Genomic DNA, 23,715 nt, shown 5'->3' with positions numbered 1-23,715 from the left:
TTTGTACTATAAGCCTCAGATCTTCATTGTATTTATTCGAATGTTTAAATATTCATGGTAAATCTTCTCATATTCAATTACCGTAGCACGACCACAGCATGCCGAGAGAGTGCTTTCTCCCTGCTGCCTGGATGATCTGACTCTGTGTGTGTGTGTGTGTGTGCGTGTGTGTGTTTGCGACTGTTTTTATGTGTGTGTGTGTGTGTGTGTGTGTGTGTGTGTGTGTGTGTGTGTGTGTGCGTGTGTGTGTGTGTTTAGCTTGTTCCCCGGAGCGATCAAGCCTTTGTTATATTGGAACCAGTTTCTGTAATTGCTTATATTAGTCGCTGATCAACGCAAGACCACAGGACACGCACACACACACACACACACGCACGCACACACACACACAGCCACTCACAGTCTGCCTGATTCCTGACAGTCTTTTTATTAACCACCAAAGCATGCGACAAAGAGAGATTCATTACATCACAGGCAAACAAAGACACACACCAGACTTAATAGAGAACACCCACATTTTCGACGTGTGTAGTTTAATGTTGAAATACTCGCGTAAAACCGTGCTTAATTCAGCCGTTTCCACCGTAGACTCGTTCCTCCTGCTGCATCTCTCGGTTGCTGTCGAACAGTAGGCGTTCTCATCATTAAGGATCAAGCATTAAAAGTTATTTTTCCTCTTTCCTGTTTCCTGCTTAGCGCTGAACGAGCCAACCATAGACTACGGCTTCCAGAGGTTGCAGAAGGTCATCCCCAGACACCCCGGAGACCAGGAGAGATTACCCAAGGTACAGCGCCTCCTCTCATGTGTCTGCGCTCATGCAGGTTGCCACACGCAATTATTTTCGAGGAAATTTGTCTCGGTAACACAGACACGTATTGACAACTACTAGAGTTTCATAGCATGTAGGGATAGACATGGCACAAGGGCAGCATGACCTCACACACAGAGGAATGACTGTGTGCTGTAGAGACAGTAAGCCATACATGCGTGACGCCGTCCGCACATTAACATTTTATCATACGTTCATGGTCATTTTCTACTCAAGCAAACACTTTATTTGCGCAGCAAAACGCACACAAGCAACTCTATTCATCCTTCCACTGGGTATAAGGTCATTTAGACTGGCAAAGTGGGAGAGGAAAAGGATGGATGGGGGGAGGGAAAGAGGGAGAGAGGGAGGAAAGGAGGTTGAGGGGAGAGAGAGGGAGAGAGAGAGGCAGAAGCAGGTTAGGTGATCCATCATAGCTGTCCAGTCTTACCTCCTGCTGGGTCAGTGGATCGAAGTCAACCCCTGGTGGACTTTATTACTTCCAGCACACACATACACAAACCGGCATACGCACACACACACACACACACACACACACACACACACACACACACACACACACACTTAGAAATGCACACACACACTTCTTTGTGGCTGTACATGCACACACACACACACACTCTCAGTGGAGGGAAGTCACCATGAGGCAGAGATGGAGAGCTCAGGTAGATGCAGAAGGAAGATAGAGAAATCACTTGTCCTCGCTGTGTGTCATGTCTGGTGGATACAAGACTTGTCCTAGCGAGTTCTGGTCTTTAGCCTGTCAACCCCCCTGTATCCCTCTAAATATCTTTGTATCCATCCGTCTCTTCTCTCCTCTCCTCCTCTTCCTCCATCGCTCCATGGTGTCTCTTTCTCTTATAAATGAACAGCGGTAGCTGGCAAGCCCGGTTGTTCATTTCAGCCCTATTGATTGGTGCCTTTATTGAGGCAATAACAGTTTGTTGACCGCACTTCTCTCAACTGTTGGCCTCAATCATCAGGGGGGGGGGGCAGGAGAGGAGGCATCCACTGGCAACTTCTTGTGCTACAAATGTCCATTCGTGGTCACCTTGGCAAATGCCTCTTTGTGGCTGTTCTTCAGTCAATTTTGAATCGAGATGGAATTGATTGGGAATGTAATGCATTCTGTTCTAGTGGCACCTTTTTTTTTCGAGGGGGCTCTTAATGAGCACAAACACACATTGAGCGGAGAACAAGCGGGATATCTGCCAATGCCTGTTCTATCTCTGTATGTTGTTGTAATGATCCAGTGTCCAGCTGAACCCAGCCCCCATACTGCGCTGCAGGTAATCGCCAGGCAGTCAGAGCGAGTACGCAGCTCAGACGCAGCCAGACTGCGGGGTGTTTAGCTAAGGCTGTGGTGGAGCTGGGGGTCTGGGGCCGGCTAATGAGTGACCGCTCCCGCCAGACGAGGCCATGGCTCTGCTCTGGATCAGGTTCCCCTTCCTGTTGACGTCTCTGTGGGCCTGACTTTACGGGAAGAGACCCTGCGCCCAGGAAATGGTCTCCCCTTACAGCGGCAGAGCTAGGGAGGCAGCGCTGCGCTAACCACATTTATCTGTTTATCAGAACGACTCTGGAGCGCTGGCTAATCGCGTTTAGCCGCTGGACAGATCCCTTTGCTAACGAGAGACTGATAGGTACAGACAGGGCACAGGACCACGAGAGAGTGATTAATAGAGAGAATGGGAGAGAGACGAGAGAGAAGGTAGTTTGGAGACGCAGGTGAAGAGAGAGTGCAGGAGGAGATTACAGACAGCGATGCACGGACAGACAGAAGGTCTGAACGAGAGAAGCAAAAAAAAAAAAACATTTTTCAGATGGAGCGACTGAGGTTTCACGTGTCCTCCCCGAACATCATTACACTCCAGCTGCGGATCTGTTTGTGTCCTAATGCCCCACACTTCCCTCATTTCCCCTCCTCCCCTCCCTCCCTTCATCCATCCATCTACCTATCTGGCAATCCCTGGGAGGCATGGGGCGTCGAGGAAAAGCAGAGAGAAGGAAGCGAGGAGCGGCGCATACATACTAAAGAACCACTTACCTTCCTAGGGCCTCCACATCTCTCAATCAAACAGAGCAGGCCTCCTCTCTGGTCTCCCCTCTTTGCGTCCCCCACCACCTCCTCCCCCCACCTCCTTCTCTGCCTCCCCTAGATAGTGCTAGTAATGGGAGGTTAACACAGAGGCAGCGCTCCCATTATTGAGTGAATTTAGCACCTCGGACAGCGCTCTACAATCTTTATTGCTTTGCTGACCCTCTCGTCATGTCCTGGGCGTGCTCGACAGCCTCCACATGTGCGTGGCTGAGTGTGCGGTTACGCCCGTGTGTGTGTGTGATATGAGGTCTGATTGAAAGGCGGTGTGTCACGGAACAGAGAGCACACATGCTCCGGGGCTTGTTCACAGCGAGGGATACACTCGGGAGGGTATAGCACACAGCGTGTGTGTGTGAGCGAGTGGAAGAGAGGGAGGGAGAGAAAGAAACGAGGAGAAGGTTGAAGGGGAGGGGGCTGCAATTTTCTGGTTGTCGCGCCTCCAGCATATATCCTGGCCCCGGCACATTAACTTTTAAAAAGGGTTTCGTAGGGCTGTAGGTGTCTACATCACACACACACACACACACCCACACATATAACGACTGCCTGGAGTTACACACTCATACACTCAGGGAGGGAAAAGAATAGAGACAGGGCGAGGAGAGAAAGGAGGGTAAGCGGTAGAAAATGAGCGCGGAGGAACAGCAAACACTACGGAAGGATGAATGTTTGATGTGGGAAATACCACTCGGCGGTTTTCACCTGAGCAATGATGTTCGACATTTATCACACAAAGTGGATGCGGGGCTATTCACTCGGATCATTACCAGGGTTAATTCAGGGCAGGAGACGGCCGCATCCCCGCTGACGAGGGGACTTGTACGGCCGTCAACCTGATGATATGTTGTGTTAAATGAGATTGATGTGCGATCATGTGTAGTACATTCATGATCCGGCGGTTGACAGTAGGGAGGAGAAGACGACGTAGAAGACCGCTGACTGATGGAGAGATACAAGCTCATGTTTTATTCACAGATAACAGTATCTTACCTCTGCTCTCCCAAACTGCCCGGCTGGTAACAAAGTGCTGGGACAGGCCCATTTCTCTTCCTCTGTCTGCCTCCTTCCTCCCTTGCACTCTCTGTTCTGCATTCACAGCATAACCTAAGACGTGAAATGTAATAAAAGTGACTGAAGTCTTTTGAGCCGTCGCACTCGTGATCAATCCCCTTCCTCTTTCTGCTCTTGATTGTAGGAGGTGATCTTAAAGAGAGCAGCAGACCTGGTGGAGGCCTTGTACGGGATGCCTCACAATAACCAGGTAAACACTCACACCAGCACGAACACAAACATCAATATCTTTTCCTCAAATTATGCTCGTGGTTTCGGACCGCACGCAGCATCAAAGGCGGCGTCTCCGCTGGCCCGCAGCCCCCCTGCTGTGTTCGTGCACGCTCTGGCACCAGCAGACACACACACACACACACACACACATAGGTATAGGTTAGTGCTTCTATCAGCTCATGTCTTGAGGTGGAAAAGGAGGAGATTTACCATGACAACTGAATATAGAGGGAGAAGAGGTGAATAGGGAGAGAACAGAAGCAGATGAGGAGGAGGAGGAGGATAAGTTGGATTACGAATGGGAGGAAGAGGCAGGCTGAAGATTTGATGAGTCTGCTAATTAGGCATTTCATCCATTTACTGGAACCAATCCCACCACTCCCAGTGACCACGGATAAAAAAAACTCAGCCTTCTAGGTTTACATGCGCAATATCTCAAGTGGCGATCTAGTGTTCTTGTGAGACCATAAAGCCTGCATTAAAGGCCGTATTTTCTCTTCTCTTCTCTTCTCTTCTCTGCTGCCTCTGTTGCTGACCACAGCTTTTTTTTCTCTCCCTCATTGTTAGGAGATGATTCTGAAACGAGCAGCAGATATCGCAGAGGCCCTCTACACAACAGTGCCGCGAGGGCACAACCAGCTATCCGGCCTTGGCAGCGGCTCCGTCCATGCTGGCATGATGGCTGTAAACTCCTTCTCTGGGTCAGAGGTGGCACAGACGGCCAATCAGGGTGAGCAAAGTCAACAGGAAACAATTAAAGTCTATTATCATGGGAAATGTGGTGGCGGTTTATTTATTTAATAATAGTTGTTTTTTTGCGATATAGGGAGATTTTATTTTTCATGCGGGAAATTCAGATATGATTTAAGAGTGTGGAACAAACTAGGAAGATGCTGAAAAAGGAGGACAGGAGGAGGAGGAGGCTGTAAGAAACAGAGAAGGTGCAGAAAGAACGAGGGTGAGAGAGTGAAGAATGGAGAAAAAGGGAGCCGTGGATGGAGTACGATGGAGAAATATGAGTGGGTCCTAGGGGTGTGTATATTAGACTGGGGTCGGCCCCTGTCTGACAGAGAGAGATGCGGGCGCAGTCAGTGGTGATTCATCACATGTATCAGGGGAAGGAGAGGGGAGCGGATGGACCAGCCTCTGGATATGTCTCAATACTTCCAATGAGCTTCCTCTGTCCTTCATCTTCATCTGGTAACATGCTCAGATGTGAAGAAAACAACAGATATCAGCTGTGAGACTTCTGGCCTGCAGTTTCCAACTCGTAACAGATGAGGAATGGGAATAGGTGGTACCTAATTATGAAAAAGGAGGCTTCCACGGTAGAGAAGTGCAGCCCTCGTTGCACTAGAGAGCAGAAAATTCCTGATGTTCAATTCCAGCTGTGTTTTTTTTTTCTTCTTTTTTTCTCCAGTGTCAGCGCATTGGAACTGAGGTGTATATTTATAGTCTCCTTTCCATCTTGTCCCCTTTCTGTTCGCTGCCCCTGTAAAGCATAAAGGAAATAAAGGTCCTGTCAGGAACACTGGCTTCATTCTTTATAAATTACGGGAGAGCTGCTGAGGCCTTTTACTGTTAATTGCCTTATCAATTGATCTAATTTGGGAGAGGAGCCAGTAAGGTTAAAGGCCTCTTGTTTTAGTAGTTGGATTGCAGCGAGTTTCCTCCCATATCACTCTTCCTTCACTCTGTTCATTGCTTTCCCCGCTCGGCCATATGCTGTCTAAGAGTTTTCGAGAATTTCTTTTGGCTTGTATCGCTATGTCCATTAGCCGCGTGGGGAAAAGAGTATTTGGCAGCGTTGCGCGTTCTCGTTTTGTTTTGTCTGCCATCTGCTGTAACCCTAACACCTATTCCCTCTCCGTCTCCCTTTCTTTCGCTGTCCCTAGGTTTCAGTAGGAATACAAGCAGCGTGTCCCCTCATGGTTATGTCCCCAGCTCAACTCCCCAGCAGGGTGGCTACAACTCCACTAACATGAACGGCTACGCTAACTCTGGCATGGCAACCTTGGGCACCTCGCCCAACTTCCTCAATGGATCTGCCGGCAACTCGCCCTATGCTAGTGAGTAAACACACCACATCCTAGACCTGAAACAAAGAGGGAATGACAAAATCAAGGGGTGGGAAGCGAGAACATTGAGTCTGAGCCTTTTGAACATAAAAGAATACGCATTTGACAGCAACTGAGAGAGGGAAGTGGAAATAAGGAGCGACACACAAGGGGCAAGTCATGTAGTTCAGCTGGCTCATCTGTTTCTTTAAGAACAGAGTCAAATGCAAATCCCCACTTTATTGGCCAGGGGAGCAGATCACCTAGCACCCCGACCACTACCTCTGCTCACACACGCACACACATTCACCCTCTACATTAAAGACCCTTGATTAAATCAATAAACTAATTGCAAGAGAAGCAATTCCATTTCAGCTCTTTGATTCCTGGGTGTTAACAAGTATTTTAACAGGCTCATCGGCCCCACACAGACACTTTCAATCAATGGCCCCTCGGCCTGCCTTTGTAGGTCCAATTTTCATTAATTGATTAGTTAGGCCCCTTCATGAATGGATTATGACTTTATTGCGAGGATTTGTCAGGAAGAGCCATAAAAGCTAAGTGTTGGATAATAACAACAATAAAGGCAGAAGCAGATATCAGAGGGCAGGTGAAATACGACTCGGTTGATTGTAAAATCACTGAGGGGGAAAAGGCTCTTAGTGTATTGGCAGACAAAAGATAAACGCAGGAGGATGGATGGGATGATGTCAGAGGGAGACTGGATTTGGGTTGTGGAGATAACCTGCTGGTCATTTTTGTCTGTGGAAGAGTCTCCCGCCAAAATCCAGCAAACAGCTATTATGTATGAAGCGTAATTTACAAAAATTCAGCTTGAAGCTTTATTTTAAAACACTGAGCTGTCTTATGTGGTAAATCTTCAGATGTAATCCAGAGCTCTAGTGATGATGTGACTTTAACAAATGTAAAGCCTTACGACCTGTTCTCACCAGAATATAAAACAGCAAATCAGTGGAGTTCAACTTTTGTTGACCTTTGACCCTTGAACTTGCCTGAAAAAATGCAAGCCGTCTTGACATTGCTGAACTTTGAGGGGTTAGGGTTAGATTGCCGGATAATCCAAAATGGAGGAAGTTACCATTTATTACCTATTTATTACGTTTTAGTCAACGTTTCTGTCGGAGTATTAACTTCTCCACAACAACGACATGGTTTACAGTCAATAGTCTGTATGTTACATATCAACAAAAACAAACTTACAACGGAGATGATGAGATTGTTTTTGCACTAATGTACAGTTGGCAAACTTGTAGCTTGTATGGCATTTCCCCCCCCCCTCCTAAATAAACTATTTTCGCCCTGTGACTATGTGCAATAAATATGTCGCAAAGGCGCAGATGCAATGAATGAGATAGCAGTGAAAACACAAAGAAGCAGCGATTATTGTTCAGCAGATGTTATCAGCTCATGTGTTTGATTTAACTCTGGGTCTGAAGTAAAATCTCTTATATGATTGTCTGTGATGAAGGTGGTCTGGGAAGGCCTTGTTACGTGAACAGCACCCCGAGTTAGCGAGGACATGCTCATCAAGCTGTTGCATCCCTTGAGCAATGCGATGAGTCATCAAAACAGACTGATCAGAGGGGGAAAATGCTTTTGGTGCAAGTTTCCAACTAAACACATTTTGTTGTCTTAGCTATGGAATATCTCTTTGCCAGGTGGTTGCTTAACAACAGAAAATATCTGAGCCAGTTGATCTGAAAAATGTCATCCCCCCCCCCCCGCCATCATCCATTGACCAGTCCCTTTCTGTTCGTCCCGTCTGCCTGTCCTTTGCCCTCGGCCCTCTCTCTAACCTCGTCTCTCCCCTCTCCATCATCATCTTTCCTCCCTGTCCCTCTTCCCTGACCACCCCCCCCCCCTTAACCCCTCCTTTCCCACCCGTCTCTCTTCTCTCAGTCGTCCCCTCAAGCCCCACCATGGCCTCGTCGACCAGCCTGCCCTCCAACTGCAGCAGCTCCTCCGGCATCTTCTCCTTCTCCCCGGCCAACATGGTGTCGGCCGCCGTCAAGCAGAAGAGCGCCTTCGCCCCCGTCGTGCGACCCCAAAACTCCCCTCCGCCCACGTGCAACAGCGCTAATGGTAACAACCTGCAAGGTAAGCTGGTGAACCGCATAATGAATTCAGAGCCACTGTTTTTATGTGTATGCCTCTTCATCAAGCTTTAATCCTGCTCTTCTACACCGCCTTATGATAACGATTTCTCACTTGTACTCCCACTTCTTCCTCCGATTTTCCTCACTCCCTGTTTTTCCTTTCCTTACCCTCCTTGAACCCCTCCACTCTCCTTCCTCACTGTAGATCAGTCTTTTGTGGACTCTAGCAAGTACTCATCAAACAACTCTCTGCAGGGCCTGGCCTTCTCCTGAAGTACGTTCAGTTTCTCTCCACGCCGCACTATCCCACACCGGCTCATCCTGCCCTGGCCTTACTTCTCTTTTCTGTTTTATTTGTCACTCTTGGCTCGTCAGAGAGACAGCATGCCACGCCACATGTGTTCCATTTCCTGTTTTCACTTCCTGCTTCCTGCCTGTGCTCCGGTGGGTGTTGCCGTAGGGGGCGTGGGGGAGGGGTTCTGGGTTGTTATGCCACCACGAGTCACTCTGTTCTCCCATTTCCATTGAACGCAGCGCAGGGTCTGTTCGTCTAGGCAGGATGTTGTATGGTGTTGAGATCCTGAGAGAGAGAAATGATGGATGGGAATCTTTATCAGAGCCCCGAGCTAAGCACTTCCTCACTTCCTCTGTCGGCGTTGATGAGCGCTGACCACGGTGACCCAAAGGGCCATTGGCCACTGTGCACTGATCACACTGACACACACACACACTCACACGCTGGCACACACACACTCACCATGCTGTTAATCCCAACGAGCAGGAGACACTTAGGAAATAACCAGGGAATTAGTGGATTGAAGAGAGAGGGGAATCAATAGGGAGCCAACATGTTATATGAAAAATTCCTCCCTGTGATGGCTGCTGTGTAAAAATGGGAGGGGAAGGAAAAGGGGGGATGTGGAGGTGGGAGTAAGGTGGTGAAGATGTCGGAGTGAGTTGAAGGGAGAGCATGATATAAGAAGGTAAAGATGTGGATAAAGCTCATTGCTCGCATTTCCATGTTTACGTGTCGAGCGTAATTTCATCACCTCTGTCATCCCACGTCACTGCGCCCCTCTCTCTCTCTCTCTCTCTCTCTCTCTCTCTCTCTCTCGCTCTCACTCTTGTTTGAATCATGCTCCACAGTGCACAATGGGCTTACACAATGCAACTGCTAACAATTAACAGTGGCAGCTCTCGCATGAAGCTGTTCAGAAAGCCTGTGAAAAGTCGAACGATGCCGTCGGTGCGCGCCAAGTTAGAGGCGCAGCGGAGAAAAATGTTTTGATTTTGGGGGCCCTCGGAATGAAGAGATAATGAGGGAGAGTCGTCTTTGTTCGCCAGATGCTGGAGCACATTTCTGTTATGTGACTGTTGTGATGACAGATGAAACCCAGCAATCACATGACTGACCTCTCTCTCTCTCTCTCGCTCTTTCTTTTTTTACCCGCCTTTTCCCACAAAACAGCGATTCCCGGGATGATCGTTCCACCCATGTAGAGGATCTGGGATAGCTGGAGATTTGGGAATGTTGAGAGGAAAAGACACAGTAGCAGAGTCTGGCGAGTCTCTGTTGTGCTCCGGAGCTGAACTGAAGGAAGTCAAGATAAGACGCAGGACTCTGTTAAACTCAGGCCTTTCCATTGGGATTTCATCTGAAGGGATAGGGGAGGAGAAGGAAAGAAAGACGGAACAATACCAACCTTTGTGATGTTATTTCCCTCTTGGTTGAATTAGTGTAGCTTCTCTGACACCGCGTTGGATGGAGTGTATAAAGACTGATAGTTTACCCACAGTGTGACACTGACCTCATGAAAAGAGCATTTATTTATCTTTATGTTTATGCCTGTAAGGTTTGGGTTTGATTACTGGAGGCCCCACGCCGTCTCGCAATCCATAACTCGCACAAACAACAGTGAAGTGTTGGTTTGGCCATGAAGTTTACGTAACCTCTGTCACAATAGAGGATGCTTTCCTTAGCTCAGCCTGCTCACTAAAGCCACATAACAACACACTGGCCAAATGGAACGGAGGTCGATAACACAAAAAAACAAAGAAATAGAGAAAGTCAACCCTCAACTTTAAAAAAACATGCCTTTCTCCCCCCCCCCCCCCCCCGTTTGGTTTGTTGGTTTGAATTTTAATAAAACTGTGAGGATTGAGCTGTTTGCAATATGCTTTTCCGCTTGTCATGTGAACAATAGGTGATGATTTTGCCAAAATTGACTTTTTGTCTGAGATTTTAACGGAGACTTGAAAAGCCCGAGGATGTGTGCGTCCAGCCAGCACTGTACTGAAGGAGTCGAGCAAATATCAAATTTGAATAAATGCGTGATATATTTTTGTACATAAAAAAAAAAAGTTGAATTTTTCATTTGACCGGTTCTTTTCTTTTTGCGATAGCTATAGTTTGAAATGTAAACATTAAATGTCTTAAGGCAGCTTCTCAGTACAGAAGATAGATTTACTGTGTTGTCACTATCTCATCTGCTAAACATGACACACATGGATTTGGATACAAAAAAGGGGATTCTGTAAAATATCCTATAAATAATGTATTTATCCCTTGTATTTGTACATTTCCTCTCACCCTCGTTTAGTTGTGTTGTGTAAGTTTAATACAGTCAGTGAACATATTTCACAGTGTTTTGTTTCATTATTTACTGTTGTCTCCCACTATTTAAATGTGACTTCTTTTTTTCTTTTTTTTTAATCTTTTTTTGTTTGTTTTGTATGTTGACTGTTTTGCATTGGTATACCATGCTTTAAGTTGTTGATTCAAAAACATGCCATTGTCTATTTTTGTATTATTTGTAAGTTAATAAAAAACTTCTGGGTTTTTTTTCCTTATGAAAATGTTTATTGTATGGCAAAAAAAGTAGCATCTTATTCAGAGTATTTGGTTGAAGTAGATTTTTTAAGAATATATACACACATTAATATATACTGTAAATCTATATCTTTTTGTTTGAGCTCTGAGGCTTTCAGATTGATACTGTTCTTGAACTGATAATATGCATGGGTTCTTCTCTTGAGTGACACTTTCTTTTTTGTGTGTGTGGAAACCAAGAGAACTAAGAAATTGCTCTGTTTTTTTTTTCTTTCTTTGAGTTCTTCCCCCCCCCCTCCTATGTTCTTTCTTTTCCAACGTTATTTATGCCTGCTTACATACTGTATCTATACTCTTTGTTTTTTTCTGTCACTGTAATCTTTACCAGCAGTCTAGATGCCTTAACAATGCAAACCCATTCTTCATTCAATCACGTGTACAGTTTTCTACCCTCACCACAATTGTCTATTGCCACAGAGGAATTCATGGGAACTTGGGGACAAAGCACAAACCCGCTGTGTTTGGTGGTGAAGCCAGACAAGAATACAAAGAGCCATAATTCAACGATCTCACACACACAGACACACACACACACACACACACCCCGATATACTATAATACTACAGCAATGGCACGCTTTGAAGGACAGTCTACGCTGAGAGGCCTGTCTCAGCTGTGCTCGTTGCACTTTCGTGTTCACAGAAACACTTTCTCTTTCTTCTTTTTTTTGGTAGCATTTATGTAGCTTTTTTTCCCAGATTAATGAAATAATTTCAACCGCATGTTGGTGATATTTCTCATCAGCCACCGGATCGCAACAGTGTGACACCACGGAGCTGTTTTCTTTGTAGTACAAAGGGGGCGCACAGTGAAGACGAGCACTGTCACAGCACAATTTTAAGCTCACACGTGGAGCCGTCGGTCTGACTCCAGCATCTGACAGTCGATCCCCCTCAGTCCTTCTCTCCATGGATTAGCCTTCGGACATCACAGCTTCATTACAAGCTAAACACAACAAGAACAAGGGAGGAAGCATGAAAGAGAGCTCCTTGGCCTCTCAGCCATTTCTGTAGTCTTTTACTTTGTGTCTGCCGTGTGTCTTCAAGCTGTTGCTGGACAGAGAATAGGGCTTTTCTCTCTGCTTTTCCTTTCTAGAGCCTGGTTTTGTTAAGTGTGTAGAAAGGACCGTTTTAACAGAGGCGCCTGCTGACAGACGAGTGTTTTTCAGGCACTTGTGTGCCTGTGCTGGTCGGGGCCGGGGCGGGAGGGGCCGCACCGTATCTGTTTCAAATGAACTACAGAGGTCTGTTGTCATACAATGGCTTCTTTGTAAGCAGAGTTTCATCCTGATTGTGAATATTGGTAATGGGTGATAAAGTTTTGTATTTAGGTAACAAACAACAAAAAAAAAGATGCAAACCAAATAGCTGGTGTCTATTTTTCCCTCTGTTTTGTCTCTGACTGCAAATACACTGAACAGCTCTATGATATAAGGGGAGAAAAAAAATCCACTGTATAGATTGTTATTGTTTTTGATGAAAACTGAGCTGTAAGATAACTTTTGGACTCTCACAATGTTGAATTAAAGTTACCTCTTGTCTGTGACTTTGTCAGTTGTCATTTTGTTATTTTGAAAAATGCCACGTTTTGGATTTCTGTGACACGATCATCAAACATGAACTTCGGTTCGCTCAATTCAGTGAGATTTCTTTTTGTTGAGACTTCCTGATCTTTTTTGATTGAAAACGTCATCTCCAAATAGCTGTCAGGCGGTTGAGTAAGAATAGAGGAGAACTGGCTAACACTAATTCCACAGGTCAAAAAAAGGCCTGCATATAACCCCCCCCCCCCCTCCCCATTTCTCTAATGAATCTAATTCATTAATGCATTACTGATGGCATGGTGAACATGGTTAGCCTGACAAGTTTCCTCCTAAACATATTAGTTGATGATGATTCTGAGGTTATTAATTGCGAACGCACCAGCCCACCATAATTGAGTCATCATTTGCATACCCGGTCATCAGCAGAAAATTTATTAATTTTTTATTTTTTGCATATCTAATTTAGGGGCCTGCGATTGGATTAGCTTGTGAAAAGAGCGGATCCCAGGATTCTGCTGACCTCAAAGTGTTCCAGGGTCTCCACGGTATAACTGGAGGCTTCCGCACCACAGAGGGGAGGGGGGGGGGGGGGCGCGAGGCGACCTGGAAGTACTGATGAAATAAAAACTCATAAACACCGTGTGCGCTTGTGTGCGTTTGCCTCCTTAATTGCCCAAAGGTTTGTAACTGCACAGGGCTTTTTCTCCCACATATAACAGAGTTGATAGTTTGCTGACAAACAGCAAAGTGGGTTGTAGTGTACACGGTTTAGCAGTAAGAGGTGGGATATTGAATTATGGAGGTTACACACTTGGTGCTGTAGAAAATGAGTCCTGGAGCCTAATGTTTTTGATTAGCGAGTCGAGCACCGCTGCCATGTTGCTGCACCGCGCGGCTCCAGGGATTCCGCTTTCCCCAAATGTGGCTTGCAATGCAACACACACACACACACACACACACGCACGCACACTCATAAATCACAAGTGCACACAGACAAAAGGTGGACCCATTTTGCTCTTTGTTTCTAGCAGCTTTTTTCGGGCCCAGATAGACTGGTCAGTGTGGGAGGAGGACAGTAGGAGTGCGAGGCCGAGGGCAGCGTGGAGCCGGCAGGCCTCTGGAGACATAACATTGGACAATATTCCTGGAGAACTACGGGCCTACTCCTCTGGTTACAGAAGACGGAGCCTTCGCACATCAAGAGAGGCGCTGCTCAGGAGCTTCTGTGCTACCATCCTAATGAAATATATTAATGCACATATTCCTCACTATCTCGCTCTCCTCCTCCTCCTCCCATTTCTCATTCTCCTCCCTGCATGGACACATGAAGGGAGGAAGAGCGGAGAGGCGTGTTTGAAAGAAAAACAGGAGTCCCCATGGGGATCCCGCCTAAAGAAAGGAAAGGAAAGAAACGAAGAGGAGAGAGGACGTGAGAAGGGGGGGGCTGTTCAATATGGAGGCAGACCTAGACAGTGAGCAAAAGACAAGGAGAGGAGGGATGAATATTAACAATATTCTACGTTGGAAAGTAGTCACAATGGACATCATAGAGAGATGAAGAGAGGCAATGGGAAGTTCCATTCCAGGCCTTGTTTATAATGTGTGTGGATGTGTGTTTGCAGGTGCACACTTTCTGTATGAGTGAAAACGCCTGCCAGCAAGACGAAGCATATTTTGAGTGCATGCGTACCCTGGAACGAGTGTGCACTCGCATTCAGGTTTGCTCTCTCGCTGGCGAGGGTGTGTGGTCGTTTCCCACAGTAATTATCCCGACGTCTGTCTATGATCTGTGTGGTACCTGTCAGAGGGAGCCCGGCAGAGCCCGTGCTTTATATTCCCTGTAATTGCTGCTGCTAATTTACTGTGCGTTGGCCTAATGAGCAGGGAGGTGAGGGGCTGGGGTATGTAATGGATGTTAGAGAGATAGCGATAGAGAGATGGATTTCACCACTGCCGGCAGAGAGGGAAAGGGAGAGAGAGAGAGCGAGAGAGAGAGAGCGAGAGAGAGAGAGAGGTAGAAGGGGATGAGGCCGGCAAACTGCTTGTGTTAAGCAAGCATGTAGAACACTTATCTTTATTGTTCTACTGAAATGAAAAAAAAACACAAAAGATAAGCTATTTGCCCCCCCCTCCTCTCCCTCTCTCTCCCTCTCTCTCCCTCCCATTCCATCCTCCCCTCATCTGACAGTACAGTGGCAACTGCAGCGAGCACATTAGAAAAGCTTTGTGTTATGTTCATTAATGATAAAAGCAATCCATAAATAATATACATTATTTATTCCATTTATTCACATGCTAATTAGAGCCAGAAGCAGATACCTCAGAGAGACCCCCCCCCCCTCATCTGTTCCAGTGCAACCAGATAGACCGACTGACATTCAGACAGAGGCACAGACAGTCCCACATTAATGTCATTCACACTTTGAAGCACCAGTGGTATCTTGTGATGGGGACACGTCCACCCTTCATTTCTCCCTAATGAGGTCACGATAGAGGCCAGTGGTTTTCTGCACACGCACCCCCCCCCCCTCCTCGCCCCCTCTGCTTTTACTCTCCGCGCGCTGATGACGCGCGCTGGATTGACAGGGTCGTCTTTGATTGATGCACCGCGGTTCCTCCACATGTTCTACAGCTCAGTCGTTTAATTACGTTTCCTAAGCATCATTAAGTACCATTATATTCGATCATATTCTAATGAGAGAGGTGGCCGGTCGCAGGACAAGCTAATTGGCGATTAATGTTGTGTATCAGTGAGAGACAATGCAAGATTGGCCGTTTAATGACACAACACTGTATTTAAGTGCTGAATATGTAAAAACACAAACGGAGGGAGGGGGGGAATTAGCCAAGCTGTGATTGAAATCAAAACAAATATTGTCTCTTAAAGGTCTAATCTCTCTTACCTCCTCACGCCACCTGGCTTTCCTCCACTCCCATTTGCACACACACAGACACACACACTTCCTGCATTATTCTGAATTGTTCACCTCTTGGCCACATTACACACACTTACTCAGATAATGCTGGAAACCGCCTCTGCAGGCATAACTCACCTGCTCCTCCAGATTAACCGCTAACTCAGTATTGATGCACTGCTTCGCAGGTACGTACGCACATGAGAGCAGCACACACACACACACACAAAAAAAAACACAGAACACAGACACAAACACCCTCATCTGGTATTGACATGCCGTGCGGCTGTAGGTGTTTCCATTTAAGGTCAGTCGATTGCCTTAAGTATGTAATGTTAGGAGGGGGGTCCGTAAACATGTCAAATTAGCAGTAATGAATGACCAGGCACCGGCAGGAGGAACTGTCAGGGTGCACGCCCAGGACAATACATTACCCTGAGTTATCCTGGTCTGCCCTCCTCCAAACATACACACACAAAGTAGTGGGACCCATTCAGCGGTCACACACTCTGCTTTAATGGGCTGTGTGGCTGATTGGTGTCCAAGCTATGAAAAAAAAGAGACTGGAAGTAGACACAGCGTTAAGAGTATGGACAGTTCAGGGGGGGAAAAATATACGAAAAACAAAGTGGAAAGATTGACGGACACGACTACGACGATCGGAAAAACAATGTTGCATGAAAATAGATAGAGAGAGAGAGAGGACCAAGAGGGAGAGAAAACAAACTGCGGTATTTATTTTTTCTTCTCAGTGTTGAAACAGGAAAAGGACCTCTGGTTTAATAAACCATGAATCCTTTCACAGAGGGTTTGTATGTTATTCTTCGGAGAAACAGATACGTGGGGAGGGAAGGGGAGACAGAGGGAGAGAGAGAAGCGGAGAGCAGTGAGGGGGGAAGAAAAAAAAGAGATGCTCTGGAACCATATGAATGTCTCCCTCTTACCAACACACACACACACACACACACACACACACACACACACACACACACACACACCCTCAGCCCACTTCCAGACTGTATGTTAGTTTTGGGTTGGAAGTGTGTGGGATGAAGAGGGGGGGGGGCACACATCCTCCTCAGTCCAGCTTGAGAGAGAATGAGCATAAATGAGAAGTAAAAGATATACTTCCCATCTGTAAATGATTAAATCCTTCACTTCTCTTCCCCTCGGCATTTGACAGTTTGTGAAAATAACTCTGTAACACATTCGCCCCACCACCACAACAACGCACATACATCAGTGTGTGCCGCATGCATAAGCGGAACGAAACTGTCCACTTGAATTCTGTGTGTTTTGCGCCGCGGATATAGTGATAAATAAACATGTACACAAACATGAACCCACTGTCTCTGTACGTTGTCTCCATGCCTCCCGCTCTCCTCCCCCCTTTTCCTCCTCTCTCTCTCCCTCTCCTTCCTGTAACAAAGGTTACATTGATCATGTTTCTAAAAGACACTCTGTATTTCCACATGGCCCTGCCTCTGATATGTTTTTCTTGGCATGTCAGACTTCTACTTTTGTCATTCACTCAGCATATTTTAACAAATTAGAAACATTAGAAACCAGGATCGGGGCAATGTTTTGGTTCGGTTTCGAAAGTGTTACGGTCCCCACAATTATATTTCAAAACACGGGCGAATTGTTTGACAGCCCAGCGGAATCAAACCCTAAAACAACTTTTTCATGAGAAACACATGCTCTGGCAATTAGAACCTATAGCATTATGCTAATGTGCGTTTGGGCCAGTTCATTTGTTGTCGGCGTGAACGGTGACACCGCGCGGGTGTGTGAGTGACCGCGCGGTTGCCTGTGTGTGTAAGGGACAAAGGGACACAGTGCTCCACATAACAGCATTACAGATGGCTGTTGTGAGTGGTTGTGACAGTGAAAGCGAGTGGGTTCCCACTCCATACAGATGTACTCTGAGTGACCTTACAAACACAGTGGAACTAAAACAGGCCCCCTACCTCTCGCTCTCACTCTGGCACACACTGTCAATTCTTGCTCAGCCCTTGCGGGGCACTAAAACTTGTTTCCTGAGCCAGGAATACATCAAGGGCCAAGAATATATAAGCAGGGAGCATGAGAGATGCATAGCTGGGGTCCAGGAAAGCATAACTTGGACTAAGTAAATACGGGACTGAAGGATTAGTAGCTTTTGCCACCTATGAAAGCAAGACAGGCATGCCAGCCTGAGTTAACGACCACATGCTCTGACTTTACCCTGGATTGTTTTATCAACGAGCTGCTGTGGACAAAGAGGACATTTCAACAAGTCCACTTTATGGAGGAAAAGTGGGGAAAAAACTAGAAACTACTTTACTTCGAACAATCGGCCCCTTCCTTTCACTGACTCAGGCACTGTACACAAATTACTGAGGGGGGGGGGGCAAACTACCAGGATATCTCAAAATAATGTAAAAGTACTACATTTAATTCATTTTGCCATTGACAAAGAGCAGCATTTTTTTTCATTTTGTCTAAGCAACCACAGATTTAGCGTGCACAATTTGCTAACGTTACGCTCCCTAATAGTTACACAGTGCAGTTAGAATTAATGACAACATACTATACCCAAAATCTCAAGTACAGCAACAACGGCCTCCAGACTCAGCAAAGCAAAAGCATTTAAAATGCTTGACTCTCATCGAAAGAAATTGTACAAAAGGTCTCCCCAGGCTACTAAAAAGCCTTGCGTGGCTCCGGAGGGAGCGGCACAACGTCTGATAAAATGCCTCAAGTTACGTCACTGGGGGTGTGGAGTTAAAAAGAAGGGATCTTACCAGAACTTTGTATTTCTGCTCCTCAGCTCTACCTGCTCGCGGCTACATTAGTAGCTTACACCTGAACAATGCATGCAATAAAAGGAGCATGGCTGTATATTCGAAACCACATCCTAGCAGTACGTACTGATTCGGTCAAAATGTAGCACGTAGTATGCAGTATGCCAACAAATGCAACATCTGCAATACGTCAAAAATACCCTGACGTCGTACTGATTTGGAGAAAATCTCCATGATACAGTTTACCTCGCATACCGTGTCCCACAATGCAAAGTGTTATAACGGTACAGTCTGTGGTCAGAACAACCGTGGAAGCTCCACAAAGCCAAAAAACTGGCGCTAGCTAGCAAGCGGACCAGTCAAGCTCAGAGCAGCTACAGAGCAGCAGGCAGTGGCGAGGGGAGAGCAGCCTCTGACAGGGCAGAGAGACACTTGTTGAGACAACATGACCCTCTTTTAACATTAGTTTTAAACTGACTAAAACGAATACGCTCTTCTATATTTGTATAGCATTCCACTATTGTGTTGCTGTACAATTGTGTTGAGGCATGTTTGATGTAGTCCAACAGTCTCCCCTCATGGATGATCTTGTTTGTCTCATTTGTTGTTGAAATGAATAGTTTATGGTGTGTGAAAGCTAAACCATGCTTCTTATAAGGAAAAAAAAACCACAGCTCAAAGCTCAATAAGTTGTAGTTTTCAATAATATTGCAATAGCTATATGAGTTTTTTGTGTGCTGTGAGAGTTCATTTAAAAGCTAAGCATGTCCTAACCTTCTGCAAAATACAAATGCATAGTATGCAGTGGGCGGTTTCGATAACAGCAGATATCTCTGTGTGGAGGTGAGCGTGGTTAATTGACATTCAGCTGCAGGAGAGAGAGGTGTGAGGATGGCTCATCAGAGCAGTGCCAGGTGAGTTGATTGGCACAGCTGGTGCTAATTCTCCTTTAAATGCAGTGGTGCGCTGGACCTCTGATGACTGCCACGCACCACGGACGGACGGCCATGTCGGCCCGTCAGATGTTGTTTGCTGAACTGCTTTGGAAACTGTGGGTTTTAGAGTTGTGTTTTATGGTGGACGTGTGTAGTCATATGAACGAAAGGACACACAGGATTGTTGTCCTCTGCATGTGGCCACACACAAAAGCCATGAAACTTTTGTAATCTACAGTAAATCTCTCGAGGGACGATTGAAAATAAATATAATTGTGAAATGAGAAAAAAGTTCAAAGACCCCCCACCCCCCACTCCTGCAGAAATTATGACTACCATCCCTCCAGCAAAAAGAAACAAATGCATAACCACAATTTTGACCCCCCAAATAGCTTTCGTACAGTCACTTGCTATGCCTTGCCTGTCTTTCAAAAGCAAATATATTCATAAAGGGTCCATCTGAGAACATTCTTCTGCTTTCTGTGATGTTGAAGCTGATTTTGATTTTTGTCTTTGCTTGCTCATTCTTTTATTCCTCCTCTGAGCCAACTCTTTTCTGGTGGTGGATTGTGAAACAACAAGAATGTTTTTTATTCTCGTGCGGTCTCGCCCACAACATTTGTTTCCAATTTGACAGATTCTGGAACAGAAATTCTTGGGAGAGAAAACAGTGGTTGTATGATGGTTCAAAAATAAGCTCTTTAGAAAAGTCCTCCACCTATCCCTCAAAATCTCTCCCCCTTTGCTCTCTCTACTTTACTTCTTTCACCCCCTCTCCTCTTTCCGCTGTTGGTTTAAGTCCAAACAAAGTCACCTCATCTTGTATTGTGGGGGAGATTGTAAAGTTTTCATTGAGCCCATCTGGAAGCAATTTAGCTGTAATCTCCAGTAATTGTGACTGTAACACAGAAACAGGCTGGAACAGATTGGCCTCGTATTTTTCTTCAGGGTCACTACGGGCTTATCTCAATATTTAGCGTCTTGCCTGATTGAGTTATCATATCACATTTGCTGTTGAGAGCTGAGTGATGTCAACAAATGAAACAAGAGAGCCCAAAATGTTGCTTTAAATCGAAAAGAGGAAGGTTCCCGTTTGAAGAAAGCACACACGTCAATGTCAGCGCAACCCACCGAGACATGACTTTTTAAAATGCATGACATTTATGAGCGCTGTAGAGATGTGAAACAAAAATGCTGTTCAAGAAAAAAAAAGACACCGTTATAGTGTGACCTATCGTAGATCTGAACCCAGTTTCCCCCCCGACCCATGTCACACACACCCTCTCTTACTTTCACACACACACACACACACACACTGAAGTCAAGAGCACTCTGCACAGTTGCTGCCGAGGTGCAAATGGTTTGTCTCTACGCATCACTGACCCAACGCTGCTCCTTCACCTCCTCTCTCCTCTGTCTGCTCCTTCTTCACTCTGTCCATCAATGCTCCACCTCGCTCACCCCTCTCTCCTTTGCACTTTTGTCCCAGCGCCCTCTTCCTCCTACCCCCCCCCCCCCCCCATAATTTGTCTCTTTGTCCTCTGTTTATCATACTTTCCATTTTTCTGACTTCGCGATTTGTTTTGTGTCTGCCTCCGCGGCCCCGCGGCCCCGTGGCCCTCGCTCACACGCCGCGATGAATGAGTAATCTTGTTGCATTGTACTCAGCCATCCTTGTCCATGTTCGATAATGGCTCATTGGATCCTGTCCTACCAGTGTTCAGTGGATGGCAGAGACTGAGAGCTGGAGGCCGTGCAGTTATCATAAAGAGCGTGTCAACTGCGACGCCGCAAAGCCTACAAGTGATTAAAACCCTTCAACTCAGGGTTACTCCATCACAATCATTAGTCTTTTATTGTCCTACCTTGTGGCTGTAAAATCCACAGAGCCTTATCCTTGTCCGTTAATAATATTCACTCCGCCTCTGATACATTAGCTGGTGAATGATAGGCCAAAGCCCTGGCCTAATTGCTTTCTTCTTGTAAAGTCTCAATTCATTTTTGCTGAGAAGACATGGAAGATGTGTGCCGACACACACACACACAGACGCACACACGGATCCCGGCGTGCACACTTTCACGCACTCACACTTTACACTTACACACAACCCCATCTCCCCACTGCCGTTTTATGATGGATGGGGCTGAGGATGCATGGGGGAGGAGGGCTGAGAGACTATAAGACTGCATATGTGGGTATGTGTGTGTGTGTGTGCGTGTGTGTGTGTGTGTATGTGTGTGTGCGCGCGCGGCATGTGTGTGTGTATTGGTTGAAAAGAAAGAAAAAGGGAGAGAGAGAGAGAGAGAGAGAGAGAGAGAGAGAGGCCTAGCTGAGAAGCTCTGATTAACGACACAGAGAAGGGGTCCCAGAGGAGATGGGGGGAAGAGCAAAACTATCTAGGGCCAGCTGAGAGCGAGAGAGAGAGAGAGTGTGAGAGAGAAAGAGAGAGAGAGAGAGAGGGCACAAAAAACAGAGGTAGAAAATGGGGGCGGGGGAAGGATGTTTTCTTTCCATACGTTTCATTAAAATCGACTCACAAACACCTGAAACTCTGCATATCCATCATCATCATCATCTGCAAATCGGAGTGTGAGCTTCCTCCCTGTTAGCCTCGCTGCTACGCAACGCATTTCTTCTCCTCCACCCACCATATGCGACACACACCCTTCAGATCAAATCTCCTCGCCTCACCCCAGTTACGATCCCGGAGCCCCGTGTCTCGGGCTTCTGTCCACATCGCTGTCAGAAGGGGAAACATGGTGTGTGTTGCCAGAGCGCAGGCCATCACCTCTCCCTGATTGCACATGAGAGTAGAGGTAATGGGAGTGTAATAGCACCATAAGTACCCTGCTCTCACTGACACTGGCTGTATAGCATTACCCCTCGGTCTGACTGTGTGGCAGAGTGTGCGGATCTGTGGATGGGGGGTGTATGCATTGGCATATGTGCAAAGTTTTTCTTGTCTGTATGTGTCAATCCGCTTGTCTGCTGTGGATAAGTGTGGATGTGTGTGTGTGTGTATCTGCTGAAAGACTGAGGTTTGAGTGTGTTGTGTTTTCCCTGAGGGTCGTCTGAGCCACAGCGATCAAAGAGAGAGATGGAGGTTAACTGACCAGACCTGAGAACCTCCACAGAAGGACCTGAGGGACTCCTCTCTGTTAGCCCAGGTACCAATCATCTGACACACACACACATACATACACACACACACACACACACACACACACAAACACGCACAATCAGTGGAGCGGCGAGTGTAAGGGGCATTTTGAGTGATCCAGAGGGATTTAAAGATCTGTAAGGCCCAAACTAACTTTGTCACTTCACTCACGCAGCCATAGCCTTTCACACAGTATCCATTACCTCAGATGCGTTCTCTACAAAACATCAAATAGCTTTATCCCAACTCCTACCCGGCGCTTTTCACAGATAGAGATGCCTTCCACTGATATGGAAGTCCTGTAAAGTGAGTATAAGTTATATAGCAAGGGTCCCAGGAGAGCGAGACTCAGTGACTAGTCTCATACTAGAAAGTTAGACTGCATTCCTGCTCAAAGTAACGACTCCCACTGAAGGACCGAGACTTCTGCTGGAAGTTAAGTTGGAAGTTGTGTTGTCAAAAAAGGAAAAGGAGAAAAAAGAACAAGCGTGTTCAAGTGTGTGAACGTGTGTGTGTGCAAGCGTGCAAATGTGGAGGTGCGCGAGTTGCAAGAGTGGGTGTGCAAATGTGCGTGGGTCTGATTGTGTGTGTGTGTGTGTGTGTGTGTGTAGCTGTTTGAAAATGAATGAGAGATAACCATCACAGGCAGCTGCCGTGGTGAAGAGAGACGACCAGCACCAGCTAGATGCTGCAGGGAAGTTTCCTTGAAAACAACACTGAACACTTGTTGATTTCACGGGTGCTTACATCTATTACATATTATTGCAGATAGAAAAAAACAGAAAAAAGGAATGTGCGAGGGCTTTAATTCCAAACAGCCTGTCATATAGAAATTCACATTACAGTGTTGAGGAGCTCTTCGGATAATTTGCTGAAGTAAAAGTAGTAATATAACAATGTAAACGCACTCAATCACAAGTACAATACATACTTGCAGCAAAAAGTCCTGAAGTATTAACAAGAAAAGTACTCTTAATGCAGAATGGCCCACGTTATATACCACACCAAATCATGATCACTGATGCATTAACGTGCTTCGCATCATTGTAAATGAAAGCTTTGTACTCTATATTCTTCTCATGGTCAACAAATCCCA

General features: G+C 46.2%; 1 protein-coding gene across 3 annotated transcripts in view; it reads left to right on the top strand.

The window, feature by feature from the left end:
• LOC306777329 (transcription factor COE1) overlaps positions 1-12,464 on the top strand; it is a 53,411-nt gene extending 40,947 nt beyond the window's left edge. The window contains exons 11-17 of one of the 3 annotated variants that reach the window (XM_079268398.1): positions 697-785; positions 4,127-4,192; positions 4,783-4,945; positions 6,111-6,284; positions 8,193-8,390; positions 8,595-8,663; positions 9,858-12,464. In XM_079268398.1, coding sequence (XP_079124524.1) covers positions 697-785; positions 4,127-4,192; positions 4,783-4,945; positions 6,111-6,284; positions 8,193-8,390; positions 8,595-8,662 — 758 coding nt within the window. In that variant the 3' untranslated portion in view covers position 8,663; positions 9,858-12,464. Of the gene's footprint in view, positions 1-696; positions 786-4,126; positions 4,193-4,782; positions 4,946-6,110; positions 6,285-8,035; positions 8,153-8,192; positions 8,391-8,594; positions 8,664-9,857 lie in introns of those variants that run through there. The other 2 variants (XM_079268399.1, XM_079268400.1) reach the window with 2 other exon arrangements.
• The last annotated feature ends 11,251 nt before the right edge of the window (positions 12,465-23,715 follow it).

The sequence above is a fragment of the Melanostigma gelatinosum genome (assembly GCF_949748355.1).
Source record: "Melanostigma gelatinosum genome assembly, chromosome: 5".
NCBI lineage: Eukaryota > Metazoa > Chordata > Actinopteri > Perciformes > Zoarcidae > Melanostigma > Melanostigma gelatinosum.
This window is presented reverse-complemented; position numbering and strand designations above follow the sequence as displayed.